The sequence below is a fragment of the Euprymna scolopes genome, chromosome 22 (assembly GCF_053919585.1).
Source record: "Euprymna scolopes isolate OS-2025 chromosome 22, ASM5391958v1, whole genome shotgun sequence".
Taxonomy (NCBI): domain Eukaryota; kingdom Metazoa; phylum Mollusca; class Cephalopoda; order Sepiida; family Sepiolidae; genus Euprymna; species Euprymna scolopes.
The window spans coordinates 113,187,167-113,214,492 of record NC_136503.1 but is presented as its reverse complement, the minus strand read 5'-3'; the positions used below and the strand labels follow the sequence as shown (position 1 = coordinate 113,214,492).

At 33.4% G+C, this 27,326-nt stretch overlaps 1 protein-coding gene and 1 long non-coding RNA gene across 3 annotated transcripts in view; one reads left to right on the top strand and one right to left on the bottom strand.

The window, feature by feature from the left end:
- LOC145243663 (cilia- and flagella-associated protein 54-like) overlaps positions 1 to 27,326 on the top strand; it is a 449,435-nt gene that overhangs the window by 214,964 nt on the left and 207,145 nt on the right. For both annotated transcript variants that reach the window (XR_013862929.1, XM_080106712.1), the window contains exons 36-41: positions 4,106 to 4,209; positions 10,614 to 10,741; positions 13,094 to 13,336; positions 19,386 to 19,606; positions 20,771 to 21,000; positions 21,713 to 21,865. Coding sequence is in view for 1 of the 2 variants with exons in the window: in XM_080106712.1 (XP_079962838.1) it covers positions 4,106 to 4,209; positions 10,614 to 10,741; positions 13,094 to 13,336; positions 19,386 to 19,606; positions 20,771 to 21,000; positions 21,713 to 21,865 (1,079 nt within the window). In the remaining variant the exon portion in view is untranslated. The remainder of the gene's footprint in view (positions 1 to 4,105; positions 4,210 to 10,613; positions 10,742 to 13,093; positions 13,337 to 19,385; positions 19,607 to 20,770; positions 21,001 to 21,712; positions 21,866 to 27,326) is intronic.
- LOC145243664 (uncharacterized) overlaps positions 1 to 27,326 on the bottom strand; it is a 38,679-nt gene that overhangs the window by 4,934 nt on the left and 6,419 nt on the right. The window lies entirely within an intron of this gene.

The window sequence follows — 27,326 nt, the reverse complement described above, 5'->3', positions numbered from 1 at the left end:
CGGTGGAGGAGAAATCCTTCACGACTGAGACAATTTTTATTTTTGTACCTTTTCTCCACGTTAAAAAACGACCCTGGTGTCTAACTCTGTCCCGTGGGGAGGCATAGTAAATAGGTACATTCAAAACATCACATCAAAACACTAGGGTCTTTGGCCTTTTTTTTCTCCGTTCTACAGCATATGGTCTAGATATACTTTCTATGTTTTTTGTTTTTTGGGGGTTACCCTGTATGTGTGTGTGTGTGTGTGTGTATGTGTGTGTGTGTGTACACATGCATATAAAAACAGAATATGGATATCCACCATAAGAGTGCCTGTGCGTGAAATTTTTGTGGCAGGAGGTGCGCAATCTCCAACCACACCTCTCTTGAGTCGACATTGTTAAAAACCAGTGGAAAGTGAAGTGAAGTCCAGGACGACTGGAAACAAATGCTGAGATAATCGGAGAACACATACAGCGCCTAGAATTCCCAAATAGTCACCCATCTGGTACTAACCAGACTCAACTATGCTTAACTTCGGTGATCTGACGAGAACCGGTGTGTCAATGCGATTATGCCATATAACACATGTGTGTATATATGAATATATATATACACACACACACCGGGTGGAACAATAAAACTATCACTCTAAAGAAAACAACGCTACAGCTTTCTTTTAAAACGTTTATTGAAAAAGATCAATTCAGATAACTTGATTATGTAGTAGAGCTAATATCTATTCAATGTAACCGCTTTGAACCTCAATCACCGCTTCAATATGGGTCCGGAACTGGGAGCATGCCTTTTCCACAGGCACTGGCAGGAGCTTGGCGATCAGGCTATATTTGATGTTGTAGAAAGCCATGTTGATGATGTTCTCAACGTATGACCAAACAAAGTAGTCCAGCGGGTTCAGATCAGAGGGGGGGGGGGGGTGAGAAGGGTACACAGTCCTAGCACTCCTTCTGAAGCTAAACCTTGATCTCTTTGGACTTGTGGGCTGGCGCCAAGTCCTACTACCACACCCAGGGTCTGCCAACAGCCATCTGATTGTATCAGGGGATCACCACACTCTTCAGCACATCCAGGTTCACTTTGGTGTTGACTTTCAAGCCGACTTTGAAGATGTGAGGTGGCATGATGTGGCCCTCACTTGAAACTACATCAAAGACCATAACTGTCGTTGGAAACTTTGTTTTCATCACCCTGAGCACACCCCTGTAATTCATGGCAATCCACGATGCATTTAAAATGTGTTGGCAATGGTCCTGTTGTCAAAACTTGGATCGGTAGAGAGCATGAGTTGTACAGTGGCACATCTCTTATCTTGCTTGTTGAACATTGTGTCATTTTCAGACATGATAGAAGGCTCCTATCTCTCTTGGAATTTGTATACGACTGGCCAACTAGTAGATAGTCTGCAACAAGAAAAGAAAACAACTCTTTTTTGGGGGGGATCTGATGAGGTCTTATCCTTGAATTGGGATTCCACTGAAACATATATGCACATATGTAACCAATAATGTTTGTATAATAAACTCCCTCCCTCTCTCTCTCTCTCTCTCTCTCTCTCTCTCTCTCTCTATATATATATATATATATATATATATATATATATATGTAATTAAATATATATAATGTTGGTATGCATTTATTTTTCACAGAGAAAGTTTGTAAAAGACAAATGCAAGACGAATATAATAAAACAGCATAAAAAAGGAGTGAAAATTATATATGTAATTACTAATGGAAGAGTCTGCATTGAAAATCTCTAACACACAATCAAGAAAAACATGTATTGTCAGGGAAAACAAATTATGGAGAATGCATGGGATATGTAAAGTAAATAAAACTTTGAATAATCTGAAAAATATTCTTAGAGTGAATTCTGTGACTGGGCGAAAAGTTTCGTGCTATGATGGCTGTTTGGGAGTCTCCTTTAACTCTGGTCAGAAGCGAAATCTGATGCACCATCGTCAGCAGTGTGAAAAACATGTAAAAAAGATGAAGATGGATGCAAACATGTCCACGCAACTCGAAAACCACTGCCAGAAAGAAGGGCAAGCCTTATTTTCGAATCTCATGCATGTATAGAGTGAACGTTTACGTATTTGTACTTCATTCAAATGTTTCCAGAATAATTCAGAAAAGAGAACTTTAATTATGTTCAAGGGAAGTCACTCCTGAATATACTAATTAGGCATTGGTATTTCTTTATTCTAATCACCTTTACACACCGGTTCCTGTTGGATCACCGAAGTTAAGCAACATTGAATCTAGACAGTATTAAATGGGTGACCATTTGGGTCTTTCAGGTGCTCTATGTGCTCTCCTCTTATCTCGGCATTGTTTCCTGTCGTCCTAGACTTCTCCTTGCTATTAGACTCAATCAGTGCCGATTCAGGCGAGGTGTGGTTGGTGATTGCGCAACCCTTGCCTCATAATTACATGCACAGCTGCCCGTACAGGGGGTATCCTTTTTCTTTCGAGACTGAACGGAGACATAAATTTCTTTATTGATTTATTTTATGCAGAGACATTTTAATCGCTTTGTTTTGCTTCGATTTTTATTTCATTATTATGTAAATGAATGAAGATTGCTTTTCATTTCTATGTTATAATAAAAAGCGGTTATTTTGATTTAAATCAATAATGAAACATAGTATTTTGAATTACTGTACACATATAGTATTGACGGAAGATCGAAAGACTGCTATATCAATTCCTTATTAGCATAACTATTTTTAAACAGTCTATAATAAATTAATGTTTGGTGTTCTTCATTTGTAATTTTATTTTCCTATATATACGTAATAGTTTTGTCAATATTAATAATTATTAAAGTGATTTGATAAAAACAGAATAAATTATGAAAACCTGTTGTGTTTATATGAATGACATCATTTGTTGCTGGCTATTGAAATTAGTGAGTATACACTCCAGTGTTGTCATTTGTCAATACGTGCGGGCGTCTATGTTTAACACATTTAAATGAGCAGTCAAAGTAAATGTACGTATAATTCATATAACAGTTCACAAGAAACATTCATTTTAAGTTGACGAACATTGTTCTTTAACAAAAAATAATAGATGAACGTGAAACAATTCTTTATAACACACTGCTGACTTCAATCCCAGTATGCTGCTGCGACAGTAATAACTTTTATACATGTGTGGGGCACAAAAAAGGGGGAACATACCTCCTTTTATAGTTTGTTTCTCAAGGGTTGGTCTCTGACTTGAAGATTCTGTAAAGGACGATATATTCATCCAAAAAACCATAACACAGATTATATATTTATTTTCATAGGCCTGTGACTTTCCTGGGAGGTTTGCAACGTTTCTCTCAGTTTCTACATCTTCTAGTTGCATCCATTAGAGCTTCCATTGACGTAAAAATAATAACCACTCGTTGCTTCCGAACCTCAGCAACTGACACCCCAACTAACTTATGTTTATGTGTATATATCAAAACCTATTTCTTTGTTATTAACACAGAAAAATGATAACTTTAAAGAAATGATATTGTAAATAATGCGAGTCAGCTATTTCCCTTTATTTCCACTTATAGCACCTTCTTACAGGGTAAAGTCATCGACCCACTAATTATTGAATCCAAGTGGAAAAGATATTAACATCTGTTTACGGTATAAAAACTCTTGGGAGGCCAGCATTGTAGGGGACTCACCCATACGCATATGAATTCTCTTAACAGTGTACTCACAGATACCATTCTAGAAAGTCACTCATAGTACGCTATATTTGTATTAAGTATTACAACTCTCGTTCTGTGTGTATTCTGTCTTGTAAATACAAATACCCTTTCTAAACTATATCTATGTCTGAGTTTTTCTTAGTGACCTTTCCATGCCACAACATTTATATAAATAAAATGTAAACGTTTATCTATTAATATGAATAAATGCAAAAGTTTTTGTATTGTGTTTGCAAGAAACTTGAGAATGAAATGTTTATTATACATATATAAATTTTGGTTTCAAGTATCAGACTTTGCGATTAATCTTGTTTTGAGGACAATGCTTGAATACGGGCCGGCTAGTACTATATAAACTATAGCTCTATCAGCTCCTTCAACTCTAAAATTTTTCTTTAAATTTCAGTGGGACTTACCATGATGACAATTGGTTTTCATATGAGACCACTGGAATGTTATTGCTTATTGAAAATAAAGAAAGAAAGAAAAAATTATTTGTTGAAAAGAAAGGTAATATTTTTATCCCTTTCATGGTTCATATGTTTTTTACTTTCTGCTATTAAAAAAATAAGGAAAAGTTAGGGGGAAAATTCAGGAAAAATAAAACATTCAGGGCATAGCATTTCGAAGCTAAATGCTTCTCACAAGAAGAGAAGAAATGTCAGAATTATACAAAACGCAAATATAAAAAAAAAACTGGCTTAATGATATTTAGAAATGAGAATGAAGGAATACGATAATATGGTAAACAATAATTAAAAGTGAGTACAACATATCAGGGTAAATCGGAAGGGTAGTATATATATATATATATATATATATATATATATATATATATATATATTATATATATATAATTATTTTTTACTATAATAATTATATATATATATATATATATATATATATACACCTATATATATATATAGGTAATATTATATATATATAATTATTTTTTACTATAATATATATATATACACACCTATATATATATATATATATACATATATATATATATATGTATATATATATATATATATATATATATATATATATATATATATATAAGCAATATGAAATAATTGGGATCATGAATTAGTATAAATTCCAAAAATTACGAAAAATGATGTCAAATGATTACAAGTAAAAATAAAATTTATCAAGTTTATCGATTTATCATGTTTTAATGCTGAAGAGTTCTCAAGATACAGTGGAGGTAACAGCAGTCGATCATTTTGACTAATTATAATTCTGCCATTTTTGAACACAAAATGTTAGAATCTAATTGTAGCTGATTTTTTTTTCTTTGTAAAAGAAACATCGGTAAAACTTGCGGAAAATACTCTGTTTTACGGTTGTTTTAAAAATGGAGCAGAAATTTAAATTACGTCCTGTTTTAATCTTTTTTTTTTAATTGTACCCTCTCCCCAAAACGAAAGTAATCGAAAGAATAACATTCAACAATCTTACTTTATATATATATATATATATATATATATATATATATATATATATATATATATATATATATATATATATATAAATGTAACTGTTGGTTCGTTCGGAATTAATTGTCTAAAAAACCACTGGACGGATGGCTTCCACGTTTTTGTATAATGTTTACTATATCCATGTGTGTTTTTATATATTCCTTTTTAATTATAACATTATACTTAATTTTTCTATGATAAATAGGTGTTTTTCTTTGTACCGAGAGGCCATTTTTTTTATTTAGGGACAATTATTTATTACCGCTTCCTGTCACGTGACCAGTGTTACAATTTAGCGGTTTTACTGCTAGATCTGGAGATTTCGTTTGCAATCTAGCGGGGAATTCTAGAAAATCTGGAGATATTTGGCACCCACACACCCGCATTAGATTCGCTTGAAAATACTTTAAAACGTAAAATAAACTCATTGATGTAAGTAAAAAAAAGTAGCATTTATTGCCTTTGGTAACAATTATTTATTGATTACTTGTTTTGTTTTTCACCTTTTTTTCGACTAACCATTCTTAAATCTCACTATAAAATCGATTTTTCCAAGTACATTTTAGGTGGGGGTGGCATTCCAACCTCCGAAGGGGTTTGTATTACTGTACACATAGATTCGAAAAAGTCAAAAAACAAATATATAACAAATAAATGTTATCAAGGGCAAGATAAGTTACTTTTCTACCTAACTGGATATATTTTTGTGTTTTTATTCAATGTAACATTCATTCAGCTCGAAAAACATACAGTGTTTACCGATGGATTCGAAAAGTCAAGATGGCGTCTCACACCCTCTTTAACACCGTAAGTTTGGAAAAAGGTATTATAAATAAAAAACTATACAAAATACTATTAAAAACCCGCCGAATATATGTCAACCTATGTCACAGTAACATGTATTGAGCGAGTTTTTTACAGTATTTTATCCGGTTTTTTATTTATAACATCTTTTCCCAAACTTACCGTGTTAAAGAGAGAATCAGACTCCATCTTGAATGTGCCAATACATCGGTAAACACTGTATGGTTTTCGAGCTGAATAAACATGTTACATTGAATAAAAACACGAAAAATATATCCAGTTAGGTAGAAAAGTAACTTATCTGGCCTTTGATAACATTTATTTGTTATATATTTGTTTTTTGAGAACTTTTTCGAATCTATGTGTACAGTAATACAAACCCATAGTGAGAAAACACGGAAAATTATGAAGTTTTTTTGGGGAGGGGGGCAGGGAATTAGCGATTTTTGAAAATTTCAGACGATAAGTTAAAAATCTAGCGATTTTCTGGACATTTCTTTCTCCTGATCTCGCGTTTTTTTTTTAAATCTCAGTTGACAACATTGCATCACTAAAAAAACACCACGGGCTTAATGTAAACAGAATGTGTTTACAATATCGGTAAATTTTCAATGGGTTTAATTACATGATTATTGATAATGTAACCATGTGATTGAACTTTAATTTAAATTAACCACATGTGGTCGCAAAATGAATGCCAACGCTACACATTTTGACTCCTCCCTTTACTTAAAAATTCACCAAAAATCAGGAAATTAACGAATTTTAATGAAAATTGCAGTATTTTTCAAATAATGATCGCAGAATATAATGAACTAATTATTTTTACTTAACTCTTAGTGAAAATGTTTTATTTTGTTTAAACAAAAAATACCTTTACTAAAGTTATGGTTTTCAGTAGTAAATAAAAAACGCAAGAATTTATTTTTGCTTTTTTTAAAGCATTGTAATTTGTAACAATAAAAAATAATTTTTACAGTAACATTACGAAAAAAGCCCCTAAAGTCTGTATTAATGTATTCGATATAACTCGAAGAAAAATGAATTATCGTATACTATTCAGGAAATTAAAGATTCAATTAGATTCCTATTTCAGTCACCTAAATTATTTCGGGTGAAATGAGTTTAGGAATTTATAGCCAAACCTAAATTTTTTTTTTTTTTTTGGTAAATATCCAGATACGCTACTACAGAACACCGACCACTCTAATTTGTTTTTTTTGGGGGGGGGAATGTGATGTTGGGCGCGCACGCGCCCCAATATCACATCCGCCCCCCCCCCCCCGCTCGCGCCCCCAATGTACAAAGTAAAATCTTTGGAAAATGTTAAATGGTGTTCTAATTGGTAAATGTCGGTGCGTTACTTACGGAAAATTTGAAAATTCGATGTTCCAGGTAAAAAAAAAAACAGATAAATTACCCCCCCCTACTCCAACTTGGTGTGCTTTCCTTTTCTTATTTTATTTCTTTTTCAGCTAATTTTAAATTTTCCACCCAAAAAGCGCTATAATGTATTTTTGAAAATTAGAAAATTCTATGTCCTGGAAAAAAAAATCCCCCCCCCCAACGTAGTTTGCTTGGTGAAGCCGTCGTTTATGCTACAGCGTGCATGCGTATAGCATAAACGGAAGCTGCAAAATGGTGGAAAGAAGTTCGTGGGTTCAGGGGTAAATACCATGCAAACGGTAAATTTGCCCCAAGTTTGACTATCAGATTCGTTGTCAGCAACCTCAATTAATTATACAAAAACGAATTAGAGTGGTCAGTGTTCTGTAGTAGCGTATCTGGATATTTACCTTTTTTTTTTTTCTTGCTTAAAAAAAATAGCATTAATACAGTAAGTTAGGTAAACTGACTTTTTCGTTTAAAAATGGAATTATTTCCCTTTCGTTATTAACTTTTTTTTTTTTAATTTTTTTTTTTTAATAAATATTTTGTGTTTTATATACATAAAGTACAATTGTTGAATGTTACTGTTTTGATTATATTCGTTTGGGGGGCACAATTAAATTTAGAAAGATTAAAATGAAGCGAAATTTAAGTTTCCGTTCCATTTTTACAACAACCGTAAAACAGTGGATACTCAGCAAGTTTTATCATAATTTATAAGCATATTGAAACACTAAATCAACATTTTATTTATTTTTTTGCATAATTAATGATGGAAGTATTTTTCTGTTTATTGTCTTAACATCTGTTAAAAAAATAATTTGTACAGTCTCTTGAAAAAAAGAATCAAACTTTTCTCTACTTTCACATGTGTTCCATTTTAACAAACTTAGCCACAGCAACGTGTGGCCGGGTACAGCTAGTATATATATATATATATATATATATATATATATATATATATATATATATATATATATATATATGCACTATGAAATAATTGGGATCATTAAAGAAGAGCCAATGATAAAGGAAGAAAGGAAAACAGGGAACATAGAAGAGAAAGTAGAGAAAAAAGGAGATAGAAACAGTAAATAGGGGATACGGAAATGCATATATGAATAGATAAAAATAAAATGAAATGCATATATAAATAAATAAAAATAAACGATCAGAAAGTGGAGAAAATGGGATTAGAAAAATGTTTTAAAAAAGTGTTCAAAATAAGTTTAAAACTAAAATAAAACAATATAAAATAAAAAATATAATTGTACAAGTTCCAATGAAGTCTTTAGTTTAGAGTTTCGGAAAGCGAAGAATGTGGCAACTCTTTACAAATCCAACAAGCGATGGAATTGGAAGTGGTAAGCCATATCCTACGATCTAGCTCAAGATCTGTGATGGTTCGAAATGCAGTCCATACTCAGGAAGAAGCCAGCTCAGTCTGACTAGGATGATAGCCGGTAGAGATACAAGACTTCATCTAATCCGTATTCCATCAACTATGGGTGGTTAGAAATGGTAATTTATGTGATTCTTATTTATTTTCCCATGTTGTAAGGAATTGAACCTTCGACCTTTAGAAGACCGTTACTTAGACTGTAGCTGTTACACCATGGGTCTACATTGACATGCTACCTTTCAATGATTAAATAATAGCGTAACATAGTGTATAGGAGCACGTAGGAAAGTAGCTGCAGCAAAAGATGGCTGGCTGCGAAGAGATTAGCAACAGCAGCAGCCAAAATAAAAGGCATATGCAAATTAGGAAGAAGTAAAAAAAGGCGAGAAAAATACACCACGTGCATGAAAGAGAAGAAAAGTGGACGTCAAAGAGAATGGACGTGTGAAGTCGAAGACAAGAATGGGCTGGCTGGGCCAAGCATGCGGTCGGTAGAAAGGGAAAGCGTGCCAAGCTAAAATGGAAAGGTAGCAGCGAGAAAAATCTTAAGTGGTGCCGAAAGTAACAGTAATAAATGATTTTGTTAAAAAAATAAATGGCGACCCGAATTTTTATTTATTTATTTATTACGAGTTTTATTTTTTGAATTATTGAAGTAAAGTTTTATTTTTATGAATTATTGAAGTAAAGTTTTATTTTTTGAATTATTGAAGTAAAGTTTTATTTTTATGAATTATTGAAGTAAAGTTTTATTTTTATGAATTATTGAAGTAAAGTTTTATTTTTATGAATTATTAAAGTAAAGTTTTATTTTTTGAATTATTAAAGTAAAGTTTTATTTTTATGAATTATTAAAGTAAAGTTTTATTTTTATGAATTATTGAAGTAAAGTTTTATTTTTTGAATTATTGAAGTAAAGTTTTATTTTTATGAATTATTAAAGTAAAGTTTTATTTTTTGAATTATTGAAGTAAAGTTTTATTTTTATGAATTATTAAAGTAAAGTTTTATTTTTTTGAATTATTAAAGTAAAGTTTTATTTTTATGAATTATTAAAGTAAAGTTTTATTTTTTGAATTATTAAAGTAAAGTTTTATTTTTATGAATTATTAAAGTAAAGTTTTATTTTTTTGAATTATTAAAGTAAAGTTTTATTTTTATGAATTATTAAAGTGAAGTGTAACGGTTACGTTACAATAGGTTCATTTCAAAATTCTGTCCAAGTTCTCAAATCCCTGTGTCTGACGTTCAGTTTTCTAAGTTGGAAAAGATGCACATGAAGAAGGTCAGAGCTTATTAGTTCTCTTTCTCTCTTTCTTTTTCTATCTACCTTTTTTTTTTTTTCTTTTTCTCTATGTCTAAGTTTCTTTCTCTCTCTCTCTTTTGTCTCTCTTTCTTTCTCTATCTTTGATTTTGTAAATATCTAACTCACTTTCAGTTTATGGAGATTTATCTCACTCTGTAAAACTTTCACTCACTCTCTAACTGTATTTAAAAAATCTCTCTTTCTCTTTGTATAAAGATCTCTCTCTCTCTTTCTCTCTCTCTCTCTCTCTCTCTCTCTCTCTCTCTCTGTTTTACTTTGTAAATATCCTTGTTTTTTCGTTCTCTGTAAAAATTTATTTCTCTTTCCCTTTGCAAAGATCGATCTTTCTCTCTCTAATTCTGTAAATCTCTTTCTCGCCCTCTCTCTTTCTACCTTTGTAAATTTCTTTCACTTTGTAAAGATTTATCTATTTACATAGCGACCCATCTGCCGGCTCGACCCATCTACATAAACTTGTTCCACATAATCCATTGTGTTTATTCTTTTCCCATTCTTTTTGTGCCAGGGTTTTTTCTAAAATCCCCAACAACCCAAGGCGGCATTCCACCTGAATCGTTACAGGGCATAGAAAACAATTCTGATGAAATCCAAGACATTTTACGAAGAGTGCTTTCCTGCCTCCAGAAATCTTTGGTAATTTCAGATTTGCTTTTTCTGGTTTTGTTGCACTATTTCTATCACTTTTCATTCCAGTAATTATAAGAGCAACCAGACTCATGAATAATAATTTCAAAAACTACCTGGCAAATATACCCGGTGAACCAAGTGCAAGAGAGATAAAGTAACTGCACTTAAAAGACGCACAGAATCTTAAAAATGACTGCTCAGTTGAAATGTATGAGTTTTTTTGTTTTTTTTTTCTACAAAGGGGGTCACCACTTATTAAGGTCCGGAGGCCACTCGAGGATAAGGGTTAATAAATGTTCAGTAGTCAATGGAGCAAACACCGTAGTAATCGTTAGTAGTGGAAATTTGCTAAATTAGATTACATAAGGGGATGGCTCATCAAGAATTTGTTCACATTGAACTTTGAGACACTCATATTGTTGTCAGTTGGAAAGCAGGAAAACGGAACAGAGTTCCACACGTGTGCAATTCTAAGAAAGAAGCTTTGTTCATGGAATCTACGTTTAGGTTTAGGCACAGAAAAAGTGGGGGAAATTATTGATAGTGGTTTCAGCTAGACGAATGTGTTTCATGAAAGTCAGGCCAGGGGGGATCATAGAGATAGTGGATGAATGTCTGGCATCCAGTAGAATGCCCCATCCCCAGCTAGAACAAAATGATGAGAAAATAAAATAAAAAAATTCATATTTTGAAACATTTTAAAGTAAGGGTAGGTGTATATGATTAATATCTTCTAAACAATAATGCAAAGGCCGTAATTCTTGCCTTATTTTTGCAAGATGTAAACTTGATAAGTTTGCCATGATGCCAAAAGTACAATCGTAAACATGCACTAAGCGGTTATATATGTTTGGTGGGCTGCATGTTTGCAATGCATATGAATAATAAACTTGCTGCGAGGGTGAGTGGAGGTGACGGTGACTAAGTAGTTTACAACACAGACTGAAAACCTAGGTGTGCCAAGTTCAAATCCAGTTTGTTCTACAGAAACATTTTCATCAAATGAACATTTGAACTTGTGTCTAACCTTCCTAAGAGGAGATAAATAAAATAACAAATTTGCTGCAAATGGGAAATATTTAATTAACTGTAACCCAAGAAATGGGAAATATGTCTGAACTGGAGTTTTGACCACCCAGAATTCGATTTGTTCACTTGATAAAATAATGTTTTTTTAAAGATACAAGATTCTCTGCTGTGATTATGCTCTCTTTGAGTTTTCCCCCAAATAATGTTCGGTCAGATGTAGTACCCTTTATACATTAGATATTTTTATGTCCATAGATTAGCAGCAGCTTAACCTTTTCAAGTGGATATCTGGATGGTCTTTCTTGCATGGTCCATGAAATATCGATATATATTCAAGAAAAGGAGCAATTGGTTTTCGGTAGCCTTTGTGCTCGATTGTTTTGATTTGGTCACTCTAAGAATTTTTATTTGCAAATCTGTTGTTAAGTGGATGAAAACGAGTATCATTGTAATCTCTAAAGCAAATAAAGCTTTATTTGTTTTATATTGCAGTTATAATTTTGTTTGCAGGGAGAATTCTTCTGCTGACTGAGACCACACAATTTGGACCAGCACAATGAGCGGACGATCACGGCCTGTTCATTGAACGTATACAGACGCATGTTCATACAACAGTTTATAGAAACGGGTTTTGTCTAGAATTCCGCCTGTATTGAAAAACAAAACTCTGGAGTATGTACCTGTGATGAAACGAAAATAACATTAAAAAAAATTATGTAAACTGGTCAAGTAGTTTTATTTTTGTAATAAAAATCATTTTTAAACCATTAATGAGAATTTGTTGGCATCAATCGCAAGTTTTGAATTATTGTTGAATAATCTTCCTTGTTTTATTTAAATTTTTTTCTTTTTTACATGGCGGGCGAGACAGTTATTCCTCAGATACTCATGAAACTTGATTTTCTTATTTAAAAATAAAACTACTTGATCAGTTTTTTTTATTTTGGAATATGATATTTTCGTTTCATCATCAGTACATACATCATATAGATGTTTCTTTATTTTTATGTACCTTTCGTATATTGTTATATATATATATATGGAAGATTTTTGTATATTGTGTTATATATTGTATATTTTTATATACCATTTGTATATTGTGTTATATATGGTATATTTTTGTATATTGCATTATATATTGTATATTTTTATATACATTTTGTATATTGTATTTATGTACCCTTTTATAAATTGTGAACAAACAAATAAACAGACAGGAATATGACTTTTAATATAATAGGTATTAAGGTAGAATTGAATTAACATTTTTGTGAACTGATGTCAAATTCTGAAGAGATATATAACCATCAGTTTTATTTTTTCTTTCAGGTTTTTGCTCATCGTGGAAAAATGTGGTCCCTTCTACAAAACAATGCAAAAATATTATGGGATGTGGTGCAGACGATGCAATACCAATTAGTCAGTGTCAATAGCAAAGCATCCAAAGAATGCATTTATATCTCATTGAAAACATACAACAGCTTGGTTTATCCCGCGTTGGTTTTAGCCTCCGATTTACTTTTGGATATGTTGAAAAAATTACAAGAATCAGAAAACAATGGAACAGACAAAGTACGTGTATTTCTGAAGTTTTTCTGGATGAGAATTTGATAATTCGTATTATTTGGATTAATTGGACTGCTGTTTTCATCTTGTGTGTTATTTTCACGTTTTGGTCTATGTAACCCCCAACCTTCTTCAGGTGTCTTTTATCAAACTAAGGAATCAGCATGGAATTTCGAACTGAACCATAGGTGTAGCATGCTATCGTTCTGTTAGCCATGATTGGGTAGAAATCCTAAGTAACAGACTGAAGATTGAACCTTCAGCCTCCAGAAGAGTGTAACTTACAACTGAATTTTACCAATTTTTTGTTGTTGTTTTGGCATAGATCCGTGTGGACAATTCTAGCACTTGAATCTTGGGAGCATTAAATCCATTATTTCTTTTTAGATATACAATCTTGCTACTTATCACTATAGATTACTATATATATATAAATATACATATACAATACATTGCTGTCTTTGATCTAAACCCAATCTTTATAATACTAATGTTTATTTTTTTTTTTGCTTGATTGACGATAAAGTGAAAATGTTGTAAGATAGAAGGAGTCTACTTGGTGATGGCTTCGGAAATCAGAAATTGATAACTAGTGTTTATCAAAAAAAGCAGTTCTATATTTTATTATAAATCGATTTTTTGTCTCCCGACAAAAGGAGAGTGGACATGTAAATCCATCCTTGTCCGTTCATACTTTTCTCAGTAACTATGCCTTGGATTTTTTTTTAAATTTTGCACAAACATTAAGCATGATATAAGTAAAAAAGTAACAGAACGGATTTTCCGGTAAAACGCTGGTTGTGCTCCTAAGGGTGTTTTCGGGTTAAAATGGCTAAAATTGACACTTTTGTGCTTATTAAAAAAAATTGATGCCTTGGATTTTTATAAAACTTCCTGAAAAGTTGTAACTAACTGTTGGAGACGCTCCTCCAGGGGATTAATGGACTATCTCATGACGTCACTTCCTCTAGGGACGTCACTTTGCCTGTAATATATGTGAATACATGTTTCGTTCCTACAAATCCTGTGTTCTTTTCGTTTATTACCATTTAACCCTATAAGAACTGGCGGCGAGGATTCGACTTTCACATAGGTTTACTCCACAAAAAAGAACAAACAAAATTCTAATTGACTTCAAAAGAACGACGAATTGACAAGCTAAGAAGTCGACTGACAATTATGTCCTAACGACAACAAAAAAAAAAGAAAAAAAGAAAAAGAAAACGAACTCATGGCAAAGTTATCGAAGAAATTGTAAGTTACTCTTTTTGTCTCTATATTTAAATTGAAAAAAAAAACTATGCTAAACGCATTTTTTGTAATGCTTAAAAAACTAATTTGTTGCCTTGTTGAAAGAAGAAAGAAAAAGAGAAAAATGCTGACCTAATTTTCACCGCGTGAACAATTCTATCGTAAAATGTCGACTGTTTAGGTTTATGCAAATTTAAACATTTTCAAAATGAAGTGAAACGTTTTTTGTTTTTTTTTGCTTTTGTTTTTGCTGATAACTTTATGCATATTTAAACGAGAGAGAAATGTTTCTTTTTTCCCCCCCTTTTCGTTTTACTTGGACTAAAAAAGAAATACTTTTTTCATTGAGTGGAATTTTCTAAAATATTTTATTTTTAACTGTCGGCCCTAAATCGAAAAACTTTTTTTTTCTGCCACATGGGGATAACTTCCCCCCCCCCACACACACACACATATAAAGAAAAAAAAAACAGCCATTTTGGTTAACTTCCAGATAATTCCACAATTATTTTTATGCTTTTGCAAGTGTAGTGTATCATAGTACATATTTTTTTTTTTGTTTCGCAAAAAAAAAAGTTAATTTTTTTTTCCTGCCCTCATATTGAATTATCTCTAAGGATTTTACCAAGAAGCAAGGGATAAATTGGTACCTCTTCATACACACACTCGAAGAAAGCACATTTTCTTTTTTATCATTATTTTATCTGTCTTCTCCAGTCAAAAACGGAAATAATTTTTTTTTGCGTGCGTTTGGAAAATCCATTAAAAGATGGAAGAAGTCAAAGCAGTATTAATACGGCTAATCATCAAAGCTCAGATGGACCAGCAGCAGAAAGCTGAGGAAAAATTAAAAGAACGTGATAAATAGCTGCAGTTACAATTTCAAGAAAAGCAACAAGCGTTGGAGGAGAGAATGCTACTTCAACAAAAGAGACGAGATCTATTGTTAAATATATTTGATAGAACAGAACACAGGGACGACAGTTTTGCTTTTTCCCAAAGTACAATATGGAACGCTATAGAAACGTTCAACTACCAACCAGAGTTATAGGGGACGTTTGACGCTTTCTATCGGAGATATGAGGACCTATTCACCGTGGATTATCAATAATGGAGCAACGCTAAGCAAGTTCGCCTACTTGTGAGGAAATTAGGGACCACAGAACATAGCAAGTTTGTGGATTATATTCTCCCCAGGAAGATGAGTGAATTGGAATTTTCTGAAGCAGTCAAACTTTTATCCAAACTATTCAGCCTGAATTCTATGCTCTTTCATAGAAGATGGAAGTGCTTGAAAGCGACGATGATGATTACCTAACACTCGCGTCCGTGGTAAATAAACACTGCGATGATTTCCGTCTATCTGATTTATAGGCAGATGACTTCAAGTGTTTATTTTTTGCGCAGGGTCTAGTCTCATCCAAAAACGCTGGGGTTAGACGACGTGTTCTCTCTAGACTTGAGAGCAAACAGGTGCTCACCCTCCAGAAGTTGGGCGAGGATTGTCAACAGGTAGTTTGCATAAGGAACAACTCGAGACACATCGAGGAGGCAGGCACAACAGTCATTAGAAGGACGACCTTCAGACCAAAAAAACACTCACCCCGAAAAAGCAAAGCTGGAAGTAAGGAAACTCAGGCTACATCTAATAAGTATCACCCAGTCACAAGACCCGGATCCCCTACAAGCCCGTGCTATCGCTGTGGCGGAAAACATTGGTCGAGTCAATGTTTTTACAAATATAAATACTGCAACCAATGTGGCAGAAAGGGCCACAAAGCGACCCAGTGCAGGAAGAACAAGGTCAAGAACAGCATCCGACAGACTAGATTCGACTTGGATTCGGATAAGAACCGGTGCAAATATGTCACAGTTAACATCGCAAATAAAACTGTGCATTCCGGATCAAACCTGTGCATCATTAACCTTAAGACATGGAAAAGGCTAAGAAAACCAACAATGCGGAAGTACATAGGACATCGTAAAACCTGTTCGGTACTGATTGGATGGAGCGATTCGAATTGTGGGACCAGCCTATGAATAAGTTCTGTCATAGGGTAGAAGACTCGTCTATGGAAGTGCAACAACTGAAGGATGAGTTAAAAGAGGAATTTCCAGAAGTATTCTCACCGGGACTAGGAAAATGTACAAAGGCTATAGCAAGATTCAAATTAAAAGAAAACACTCTGCCCGTTTTCACGAAGAAACGAAACGTCCCATTTGTAGCAACAGAGAAATCGAAAAAGAAAGCTTCAACGGAATCTGCCAAAGGAGGCATAAAAACTGAAACTGCAAAGCCGGAAGCTAAAAAACCCATGCCAAAAGAATTTCCCAAGCCAAACATTTCTGCACATGTATAGGACTACACCCAACCCGAACACACCAACAGCAGTCTCACCTGCAGAAACAATGTTTGCGCGGAAAGTGAGAGCAGTTTTTGAAAAGCTCTTACCCAAACAGTCAAGGCCACTTATGTACCCAGTAAACGTTTCATACCAGGTGAAAGAATGTTTTTCAAAAGTTATAAAAACATCACATCATTCTGGGAGGTGGGTACAATTACTAAGAGTATCGGTGACATGGACCAACATATACCAGAACCAACTAAGAAGATGTCGATTAGTTGAAACCAGCGATAGTCTACCATTAGAAGATGAGCCAATAGACACTGTCTTCAAAACTTTTGATCTTGAACCTCCTCAACCAACACTTGAACTACGGCGGTCATTCCATAAGAGAAAGGTTACCGAGCCATTGATGGTAAACCCTAAAATGTACTGACAGCTTTTATGAACAAAGAGCTTGGGAGGGACTATCTCATGACGTCACTTCCTCTAGTGACGTCACTTCCGGTATCGAGTACCGGTGCCCGGCAGTCTGAGATTAGCACACGACCAAGCGGGACGTGTGCAAGCGTACTACCATTGAGCAATGGTATTCTCAACTCGACTTTGCCTGTAATCTATGTGAATACATGTTTCGTTCCTACAAATCCTGTGCTCCTTTTGTTTATTACCATTTAACCCCTAAACACTGATTTCTATATAATTTTGTTTGTCTGTACTTTGCTATGACTCTTGGGTGTGCCCCAGGGACTCTTTTAGGGCTAATAAAAACACTCCATTTTTGGAACTATTTTACCATATTTTTCCAAAATTTTCTGTGTATGTCTATTTAGCAGTTTTGTATGGTGCTGAATTCAAATTTGAATATGTTAAGACCTTGGGGACTTTGGGGGCTAAATGGGAAGGGAGAATGATGGACTTAGTCATTTCTTTTTTTGCATGGAGCAGAACTCAAATTTAAATATGTTAAGGCCTAAAACTGCACCGTTTGTTCATTTTCACCAAGATTTGACGTCCTCTAGGGACTTTTGAGGTTAATGTGGTGGGGGGGGGGCAAATGTTGAACTTAGTCATTTTTTAATTCCTTGTTCACTGTACACTTGTTTTTTTGTTTTTTTTTCAGTTAATAGTTCGTTTAAATAAAGAATTCTATTTGAAATTTCATGCAGATTCCGGAGTTTGACAAGACATACCTGAAAAAGATCGGGGTTTACACCGATCAAAACATTGCGAAAATAACATTCGTGATGAGAATAACAGAATAATCCGAATAATTAATTTTTGTTCTCCCTTCTTACGTTGGGTAGTTTTATGCTTGTTAAGTTTTTGTGACGGGACGAATATATATATATATATATATGTATATAAATAATTATTACAATAATAATTTTTTTAATACCTACAGACACTAATGTTTCATCCTTTCGGGAATCTTCAGTGCAGGGTGACACGATTACTATCGGTCAGGAGATTCAAACCCAGCCACAAAGCCATCTTTGACTCCATTAGCAAAGGAACAAACCTCACGGGCAATCTCAACCGCAAGAAATATTGTTGAAATTTTAATATTAATTTTTTTAAACGTCGTAACACCCACCCACAGTGATCTAATGATTATAAAATCATGATCTCAGTATGCGAGCCTATGTGAATGACTTTCTGTTTCAACTTTAAAGTGCTCAACAATAAGAACCGAGTTTCTTAAAAGAGCTGAAATAATTATTACAATAATAATTTTTGTAAATTCTTACAGACACTAGTGTTTCATCCTTTCAGGAATCATCAGTGCAGAGTGACACGAGTAACACCAGTTGATAGATTCGAACCCGGCGACACAAGCCATCTCTGGCTTGATTAGCAAGATCCGTATCCAATCTGCTGCCGTTAACCGCGTGAAATAACGTTGAAATTAAACATTTTAATTTTAAATGTTTTTTTTTTACTGCAGTCAGAATGATCTAATCGTTATATGATGATCTATGCATAAGAGATAAATTGATCGCCTTAATTCAGCTGAAATGAACGATTAGAAACAATAATAATTAAATGCCTACAAACACTAGGGTTTCATCCTTTATATATATATATATATATATATATATATATATATATATATATATATATATATATTTCAAAGCCAATACAAAAAAAAAAAAATGAGCATCATGTTTTGTATTTTTCATGAATGTTACAAATGTTTCAAAATCATTTGAACAATGATGCCCAATATTTTTTTGTTGTCTTCGTTTCGATATCTTTATATGAATGCTCAACTACAGAAAGTGAGAATCATGAAGCTTAATATTCGAGTCAAGTTAATTTGACTTGATTTTTATTGGTATATGTACATTGCCAATTGTTGATATGTTAAATTTTTTGGATAAAAAATATTTAATAAGATATATATACACACACATACATTGCTCTTTATAATAGAGTGGAAAATATTTTTTTTTCAGGAAAAGCAAGAAACGCAGATATATTATGAATCTGTATTTGGCGGCATTGAAAATGTGAACGGCGGTTCCCTCCTTAGTTTTGAGCCATTTTTGGATGACTCTACCATTGTAGATGTTCGTCTCGTGCAAAGGGTCTGCATGAAGGCAATAAAAATCATTCACAGCCAGAAAAAATGGGAACACCTTGCTGATCTCGTACTACGCTTCAATGCAATTACAAAGTAAGTGTTTTCTTTTTTCTTTTCCTTTTCAAAAATCTGTTCTAGTAGTAAAGTCTGGCATGTGAAAAGGGAATAGCGGCAGAATAATCTAGATGAGTAAATACGAAAGTTGGACCAATTTCGTTCGCTACGATCAAGTAAAAACGCCATATTTCTTCTTTTTTTTTATTACTCCAAACAAGACACATTGTCACTTGTGCTACTATTTAGAATCGTATCTAACAGGGGAATATGGGTAGTTGAGCAGCGAGATGTCTGTTCACATTACATTTAAACTTCTGCAGGTTAGTACAGTCAGGGAAGCAGGAATCAGGGAGGGACTTCCAAAGTCTAACAGAAGAAACTATTAGAATAGAAGGCTTTCTGGCATCTAATGAACTTGTGAACTTAACAGTAATTCAACTTTACACAATAGCTATTCACTATCTTTCTTATATACTGCTTATGTATATGTGATATAAATCGCAAGGTGAACTAATTTGCATATTGGTTTTGAAAAAGAACATTTTATTAATTAGCTATTATTTGTTATTGTTTTTTTTTAATTCAATGATTGTTTTGATTTTAATACAACAAATAAATCTGTTTCGCAATATTGTTTTATTTCCTGCACAAACATTTTACGTTCATGTTGAAATGTTCTTTTCTTTCAAGTCCAACTCCATCCCTGCCGATTCAGTTTTCAAAAAGTTGCAATTTATTTCTGTATTCTAACCGAAAAGGCCACTTGAACTACAGCATTCCGAGGAATATAAAAAACACTCAACAGATACTTGAATTGATCTTCATAAACACTGCAGTAATTTTTATTAATTTTGGAAATATGACTCCATGTCTAATAGAAGATAACTAGACTAAATATACATTGATGGTTCAATCTGTACAAAAAAAAATTCATATATAGAGAGATAAAGAGGGATAAGGACCTGGGCAGAGATATGTTAATGTTGTAATTAATTTCTTAAAGCTGCCCAATACATCCCAGCATGCAAAACAGATGTCAAATCGAATATGATGGTGAATATTGTTTATTGCTTCTTCCTGATATTTATATTTCTTCATCTTTTTTGCAGACTCCATATTAAATGGTTGGCAGATAAAAATGTTTTGCATTATTAAATGTATTTACTAATGATTTAAAAAAAATTTTTTTTTTTTATGCAGTGAACGATTTGCGGAGTTCACACTTCCCTTTTTAATCGATGCGCAAAACAACTTATTAAACCTCTTAAAAGAAATGAATATAAATTCTCCGGGGCTGCAACCGCAACTGAAAACACTCACTTCGAAGGAATACTTGAACACTCAATTGAAGATATCCACAGACAAGGTTAAAAGCATAAACATATCACCAGAATCCCGTCTGGATATTTATAGCTCTGAAATTTACAAAGGTAAGCAACTCTTCACATTATTTTGCAGATGTGGATATATATTCCATAATCTATAATATTAATAATATTCTAAATATTTATTTATGTGTTTGTGTATATATAACAATAAAACTTTCAAACGGATGCGCCAAATTGAAAAAAAAAAATTTTTCCCTGAAAGGTGTGAGTCCCTAGATTGTCCTTATCTATATATGGTTCGTAACGAACAATGCATAGTCATACGAAAAGCTCGAAATAAGGGTTTTTGGGCTGTTTCGTGCAATTGTCGAAAAAATTACCTGCCCGTGTCAACAGAATTTAGCACTGTCTGTATACAGTTGCGATAATATCTTTGGGCATACGGACAGGACTTGTGGCACAATGAATAACGCGTCTGACTACGGATCAGAAGATTCCAGGTTCGAATCCTGGCAAATTCGTAATTTTAACCATCATTTTAGCCAACGTTTACTCATTATCCTTACCCTTAGTTAAGGTATTTTTGTTTTTTGTGATTTTGTTTTGTGCATATGGGAATTTCCCATACTCTGAGTTCACAGGGTAAGCATTGATGGTAAGACGATGTTGAGTGTACTTGATGTTGAGTGTACTTGATGTTGAGTGTACTCGATTTTGTGTTTGACTCGGCATTGTGTGTGCCGATGCGGCGCAGCCGCTAGTTCATAATATGTTCAATAATTATTCAAGATTTGCCAATTTCTTTTCCGTATAGAAAACGAAGGATGTCAGCATATTTCCGTTCCTCTGGACGTGGATTACACTTGGAAATGCCTGGAAACTTTTAGCAACGCCACAAACTATGGCGCCCGTGCCTTGAACCATTCCCGACGTTTACTTGGACTGTACATCATTGGACAACAACAATGTAAGAACCATTTTTAACGTTGTTTCATTTTCTCTTCACATGCCGCCATGCATCCGTCCATTAGTCAGTTGGTTAGTCTGTCATGTTTAAGCCTTAAATAACATTTTTAATATTAAGCATGCAGCTTGAATGAAATCAGCAAGTAGATACGTGTGGATGTGTTGGTATTTAGTTCACTGGATGTGATCGTCCAGTGGTGGTTTTTGTCCGAATTTTGATTCAACACTGGCTGTAGTATAAATGTAGTAGTCATTATGGCAACAATGGTAGCAGCAGCAGCTACTATTTTTTTTTATATAGGAGTCACCACTTATCAAGGCCCTGAGGCTACTTGAGGATAAGGGTTATTGAGTGTGCAGTAATCAATGGGATAATATTGTAGTAGCCATTATAAATGGAAATTTGATAGATAGGATTACTTAAGGAGGTGGTTCATCAAGAATTTGTTTATGTTGGACTTGAAGACAACTAAGTTGTAGTCAGCTGGGAATCAGGCAAGCGGAAGAGAGTTCCACAGGCGTGCAGTTCTAAGAAAGAAGCATTGTTCATGGAGTCTACGTTTTGATTTAGGCACAGTTAAAGAGTGGGGAAAGTTATTAACAGTGGTTTCAGCTAGACAGGTGTTTTTTGAGAAAGATTGGCAAGGGGGGGGGCAGGGATTGAAGCTCAGACGAGTACTTGCCGTGGAAATAACGATAAAACAAAGACAGGTTCGCAACGTCCCTTCTGTGGGAAAGAGGTTGTAGGGAAGAGAAAAGGGCATTCCCCACTAGGTTACAAAGTCTATTTTTTTACTCTGTCAAATCAGAATAGGCTGCTTTTAGCAGCTTCTGCCCAGATGTGGCAACAATACTCCATCCCTGGGCATACTTGGCTTTTATATAGATTGAGAATTGCATCAGCAGTGAGATATCTACTGGATTTGATGTACGTATTCCATTTCAGATTACAAGTAAAGGTCAAGACCAGAAGCTTATCAAAACATGTAGCTTCTCCAATGTTTGAAATATCTGTTTAGCATATAAGCTTGAAGCTGATTGAAACAATTCCTACCTACATAGTACAGATTTGTAAGAACATTTTCCTATTATGGATGCTGCAACTTTTTTCTTTGTCCAGAATCCTGGTTTTACTATTTATGTATGACAAATCAAGGCACAACAAATGTATGACAACTTCTCCTGTCGGTTTTCTATTCATGTGATATTGAAGCCCGACAAATTAATGTACAACAAATGCCTCCTGATTTTTTTTGTTTGTTTTCAGACTTAGGAGGAATATTAACAAAATATTAGTCACATATACAGCATAATCACATTGACACACTGGTTCCCGCTAAATCAGCAAAGTTAATCAACGATGAGCCTGGCTAATACCAGATGGCTGACCATTTGGGAATACTAGGCGCTGTATGGGGTGGCAGGATAGCACTACTGTCAAAGGAGAAAGTTAGGTGCCTCCTTCTCTCCAAGAACCCTGGGCAAGGTCGAGTACCTACTTCAGCCCCCCCACCCCCGCCCCACCGCTCAGGGTAACGTAAGGTCATGGAAAGCAGAAAACTGTAATACAAAAGCGATCAGGAATAATTCTGTTCATGGTTTCATACCTCGTTGTACTGGGTAGAAGATCTCTTTGAGTACAATGGTCAGAACAATTGCCCAATGTGAACACTGCTCAGACAGAAAGAAACTGCAGCCTACAGTACAATTGCAAAAACAGCTGTGGCAATACTTCAAACACTTTCAAGAAAACAGCATGAATGGGGTTGTGAATGAGCAACAATGAATTCATGAATGCCTCGAGTGAGAGAGGTAGATGGAGAGTCATAGCCGTCAATGCCTGAACCAGGCAATACATCACTTGAATGAATGAAAGAAAAAGTCAGATATAAAAAGAAAAGAAAATGTTTACTAAAGTTAAAAGAAAAAATATTTAACTTTTTTTTTTAAATTGTAATTTTTTTATAGTAAGTGTTAATTTTTTTTATAATAATCGTTTACAAAAAAAAGAAAAAATTACAATGAAAAGTAAATATATCAACAAATTATTCAATTCTCCCAAATCTCGACCCGTCAGTATGAAATTAAAAAAAAAAAAAGTTTCTTACAAAAAATTTTAGAAGAAAAAAAAAACTGTATATCAATCCATCTTTATTGAAATCGGTTGTTTTTTGTTGTTCTTGACAAAAGAATCCTAGATTGCTCGAATGACGTCCCTAAATATACCACATAAATAAAAAAACAGCAGGAATTATTTGCCATGCCATTGTCGTGCCTTAATTTGTTGTGCATAATTAGTAAAAGCCTCCATCCTCACACCTTGTCTATTATTATATGTTTAATAAAAATGTCTAATCTTAGAATGGATCTTTGTCTTTAGTTTTATAGTAGTATCAAACATATGGTCTCGATCAATGCTACACAAAGGATTTTTTTTCTTCCAAATAAAAGCAGGATTCCGAATTTAGAATAAGTTTTATTTGGTGAAATCAAAATGGACATTCATTTATCGAGATCAATTTATTTAGTCAAATAAAAAATTACAAACGTTCATTCAACTTATGCATTACACCCTGTTTGATTTGGGGTGTCGAGTGTCATTTTTTTTAAACAACAAAACTTTTGCTTTCACTTAGCTAAATTCTTTCACCAAAATACCGTATTCACTGCATGGTTTAAAAAAAAAACATGCAGTGAAAACTTAAAAAATCTTCAATTGTTTTGATGAAGTTTTATTTACAAATATATATATATATATATATATATATATATATATATATATATATATATATATATTAAAAAAATACAAAAAGTATAAAAACTTTTGACTTTTCTTTATTCGTTTTCTATTGGTGACGTGCAGGAACACAAAATAATATTATGAAAAAAAATTAAACTTTTTTTAAAAGTACATAATTTTCCTCCGATCCTTCAGTCTTCATCAGTGTAGTCATATATATATATATATATATATATATATATATATATATATATATATATATATATATATATATATATATATATATATATATATATATATATATATATATATATATATATATAAGAGTAATGATAGGGAGTAAGAAGAGCTATAAATACTCCAAAAAAAAAGAATTAAAAATAATGAACCAAACAAAATACTGATGGGGCAGGGGTTAGTGAGGCCCCTCTCAACCCTTTGCTGAGTGTCAGATCGCTCACTGTTTTCTGGCTCAGCAGAAAACAAGTATGTGAGTCTCTAAATGGGAGTGGAAGCATAAAAATAAAAACTAAGCTCAAACCCCAATACCTTGATTCTCCTATTCAGTTGACTTATCAGTTGGATTGAATACCGAGTGAGTCCACTTGAATTTTATCACCTGTTAATCTCAGAACATTTCAGTGGAAATCTTATTTATGAATTAATTTTTTTATGGAAATCGCTCAAGACAAGCCATGAAGCCACTTGATGTAAGAAGCTAAGAAAAACAAACAAAACACAAAACATTTCCTTAAGGCCAAAAACCAGCTACCGATAAGTATGAGATATATAAATTCTAACCCAGAAAACTGCAATTCTTTTCCCTTTGTCAGAAACATCACTCATTGAATACGAGGACTAAAGGACAAAATAAGGGAAGCGAAAGTTATGAGGTTGCTGAAAGTAAACCCAAGGTTCTCTTTAATATACGTAGAGATTTGTGGTTAATCGCTTTTTTTACCATAAGTTGTAAAAGAAAACTGTTTTATCAATAATTTACTTTTATTGTTTTGTTTTTTTTTCGTTTACTTATTTTATTTTAGCAAAGAATGGAAAATCCTTCCATATGCCAGACATTCACCCATTATCTCAAGCATTCTAACCGAGAGATCTTTTAAAAATTCTAACTGCCCCTTCGAGTGCAATTATTTGTATCTGTCTTGCACTTAGTTCACCGAATATATTTGCCAAGTAGTTTCTTTTTAATTATTTTTCATGAGTTCGATTGCTCCTACTGGAATGATGGCGATCTTCCTAAGATTCCAGTTTTTTTTCATGTCGTACATAAGACCTTATTTTTTTGTTATCTTTTCCCTCTCAGTTCTGTTCAACCCAGCATTATTAAGGGTACTAACTTTTACCAAGGTTGCTTCTCTTGACCTATTTCACAATGTCATGTTTTTTTAGCTCAATTTTCTAGGTACATAGTTGTAGGAATTGCGTAGTCATAATGGATGGTGTATGACTTATTTCCAACTGTTTCTTCCTGGTAAACATGTTTCCAAGATATTCTTCTACATTCGACATTCAACATTTTTATTATCATTATTTTTTAAGTACCTTATTTTGGGGTTATAAGCTAGGTATGGGCCAGCCAAACAAGCTGCCAACATTCACTCACTTTTTATTGACTTCAGCCGAGAGCTCTTTTTAGGATCCTTGTTGTTCCCTTAAGTGCAATTGTCTGGATCTCTTTTGTACTTGGTTCACCATGATTACTGGTTAGATAGGCTTTAAAGTTCTTATTCATCTATAATAACTGGTATGATTGATATTTCCCTAAGATTCCAGTTTCTTTTCATATTATGCATGAGACCCTGATATTTGGTCTGTTTCTCCTTCTCAGTTCTGTTCTGACCTCCATCATTAAAGACACTGACTTCAACCAAGGCTGTTACTCTCTGTCTTATTCCATATTACTATGTCAGGTTTACCAACAGAATTTTTATATGTACGTGTTTTTGAAAACAAAGAGTTTACTTTTAATCGATTTCATCGATTTTTAAAAAATGTAATCCTTATCAATAGTTTACTTTTTTATTAGTTATAAATAAAGGAAGATGGATTGGCTGCCTGGTGAGTCTGTTTCAATTTTAACATTTGCCAATCTCAGGACATTAAAACTTGTCAAACTAGGACTTTCATGAAGTGAAGTGGACATAGATCCCACAAAATCTTAAGTGGACCACTTTCTTAGCATACAGCCTTTTGTTGTTTTTTTTTTAAGAAATAATCACTTTTCAAAGTGAAAAACTTAATTTTAATTTCTCTCACAACAAACCCTCATGCATTATATGCACTTATGCACTATCGCTACACATGCATTACGGTGCATGTTTGCAGCATCTGTGCATCACTATGAGAGGATATATATATATATATATATATATATATGATGAAAATAATGGAAATAGTATTACGACAAAAACCCCCACCTCCATGAAAAAGATAAAACACATGAAAGTTTATAACTGATGCTATATCGATTGCATATACCCGTCCCAGGACAGGTATTAGTATTATATATAAAGTAAAGGCGATTTCCCTCTTCCTTTTTCTGTTGCGTTTTTTTACTACAAGCTACATAAAAAATCTGTTTCATCACTATTTGGGATAGAGGATGGAACAACTTTCTCTTCTGCCTCTCTCTCACACTCTTTATCTTCTCTCTCTCTCTCTCACCCTGTTTCTCTTCTCTCTATTGTTCCGTGTTATTTTATTG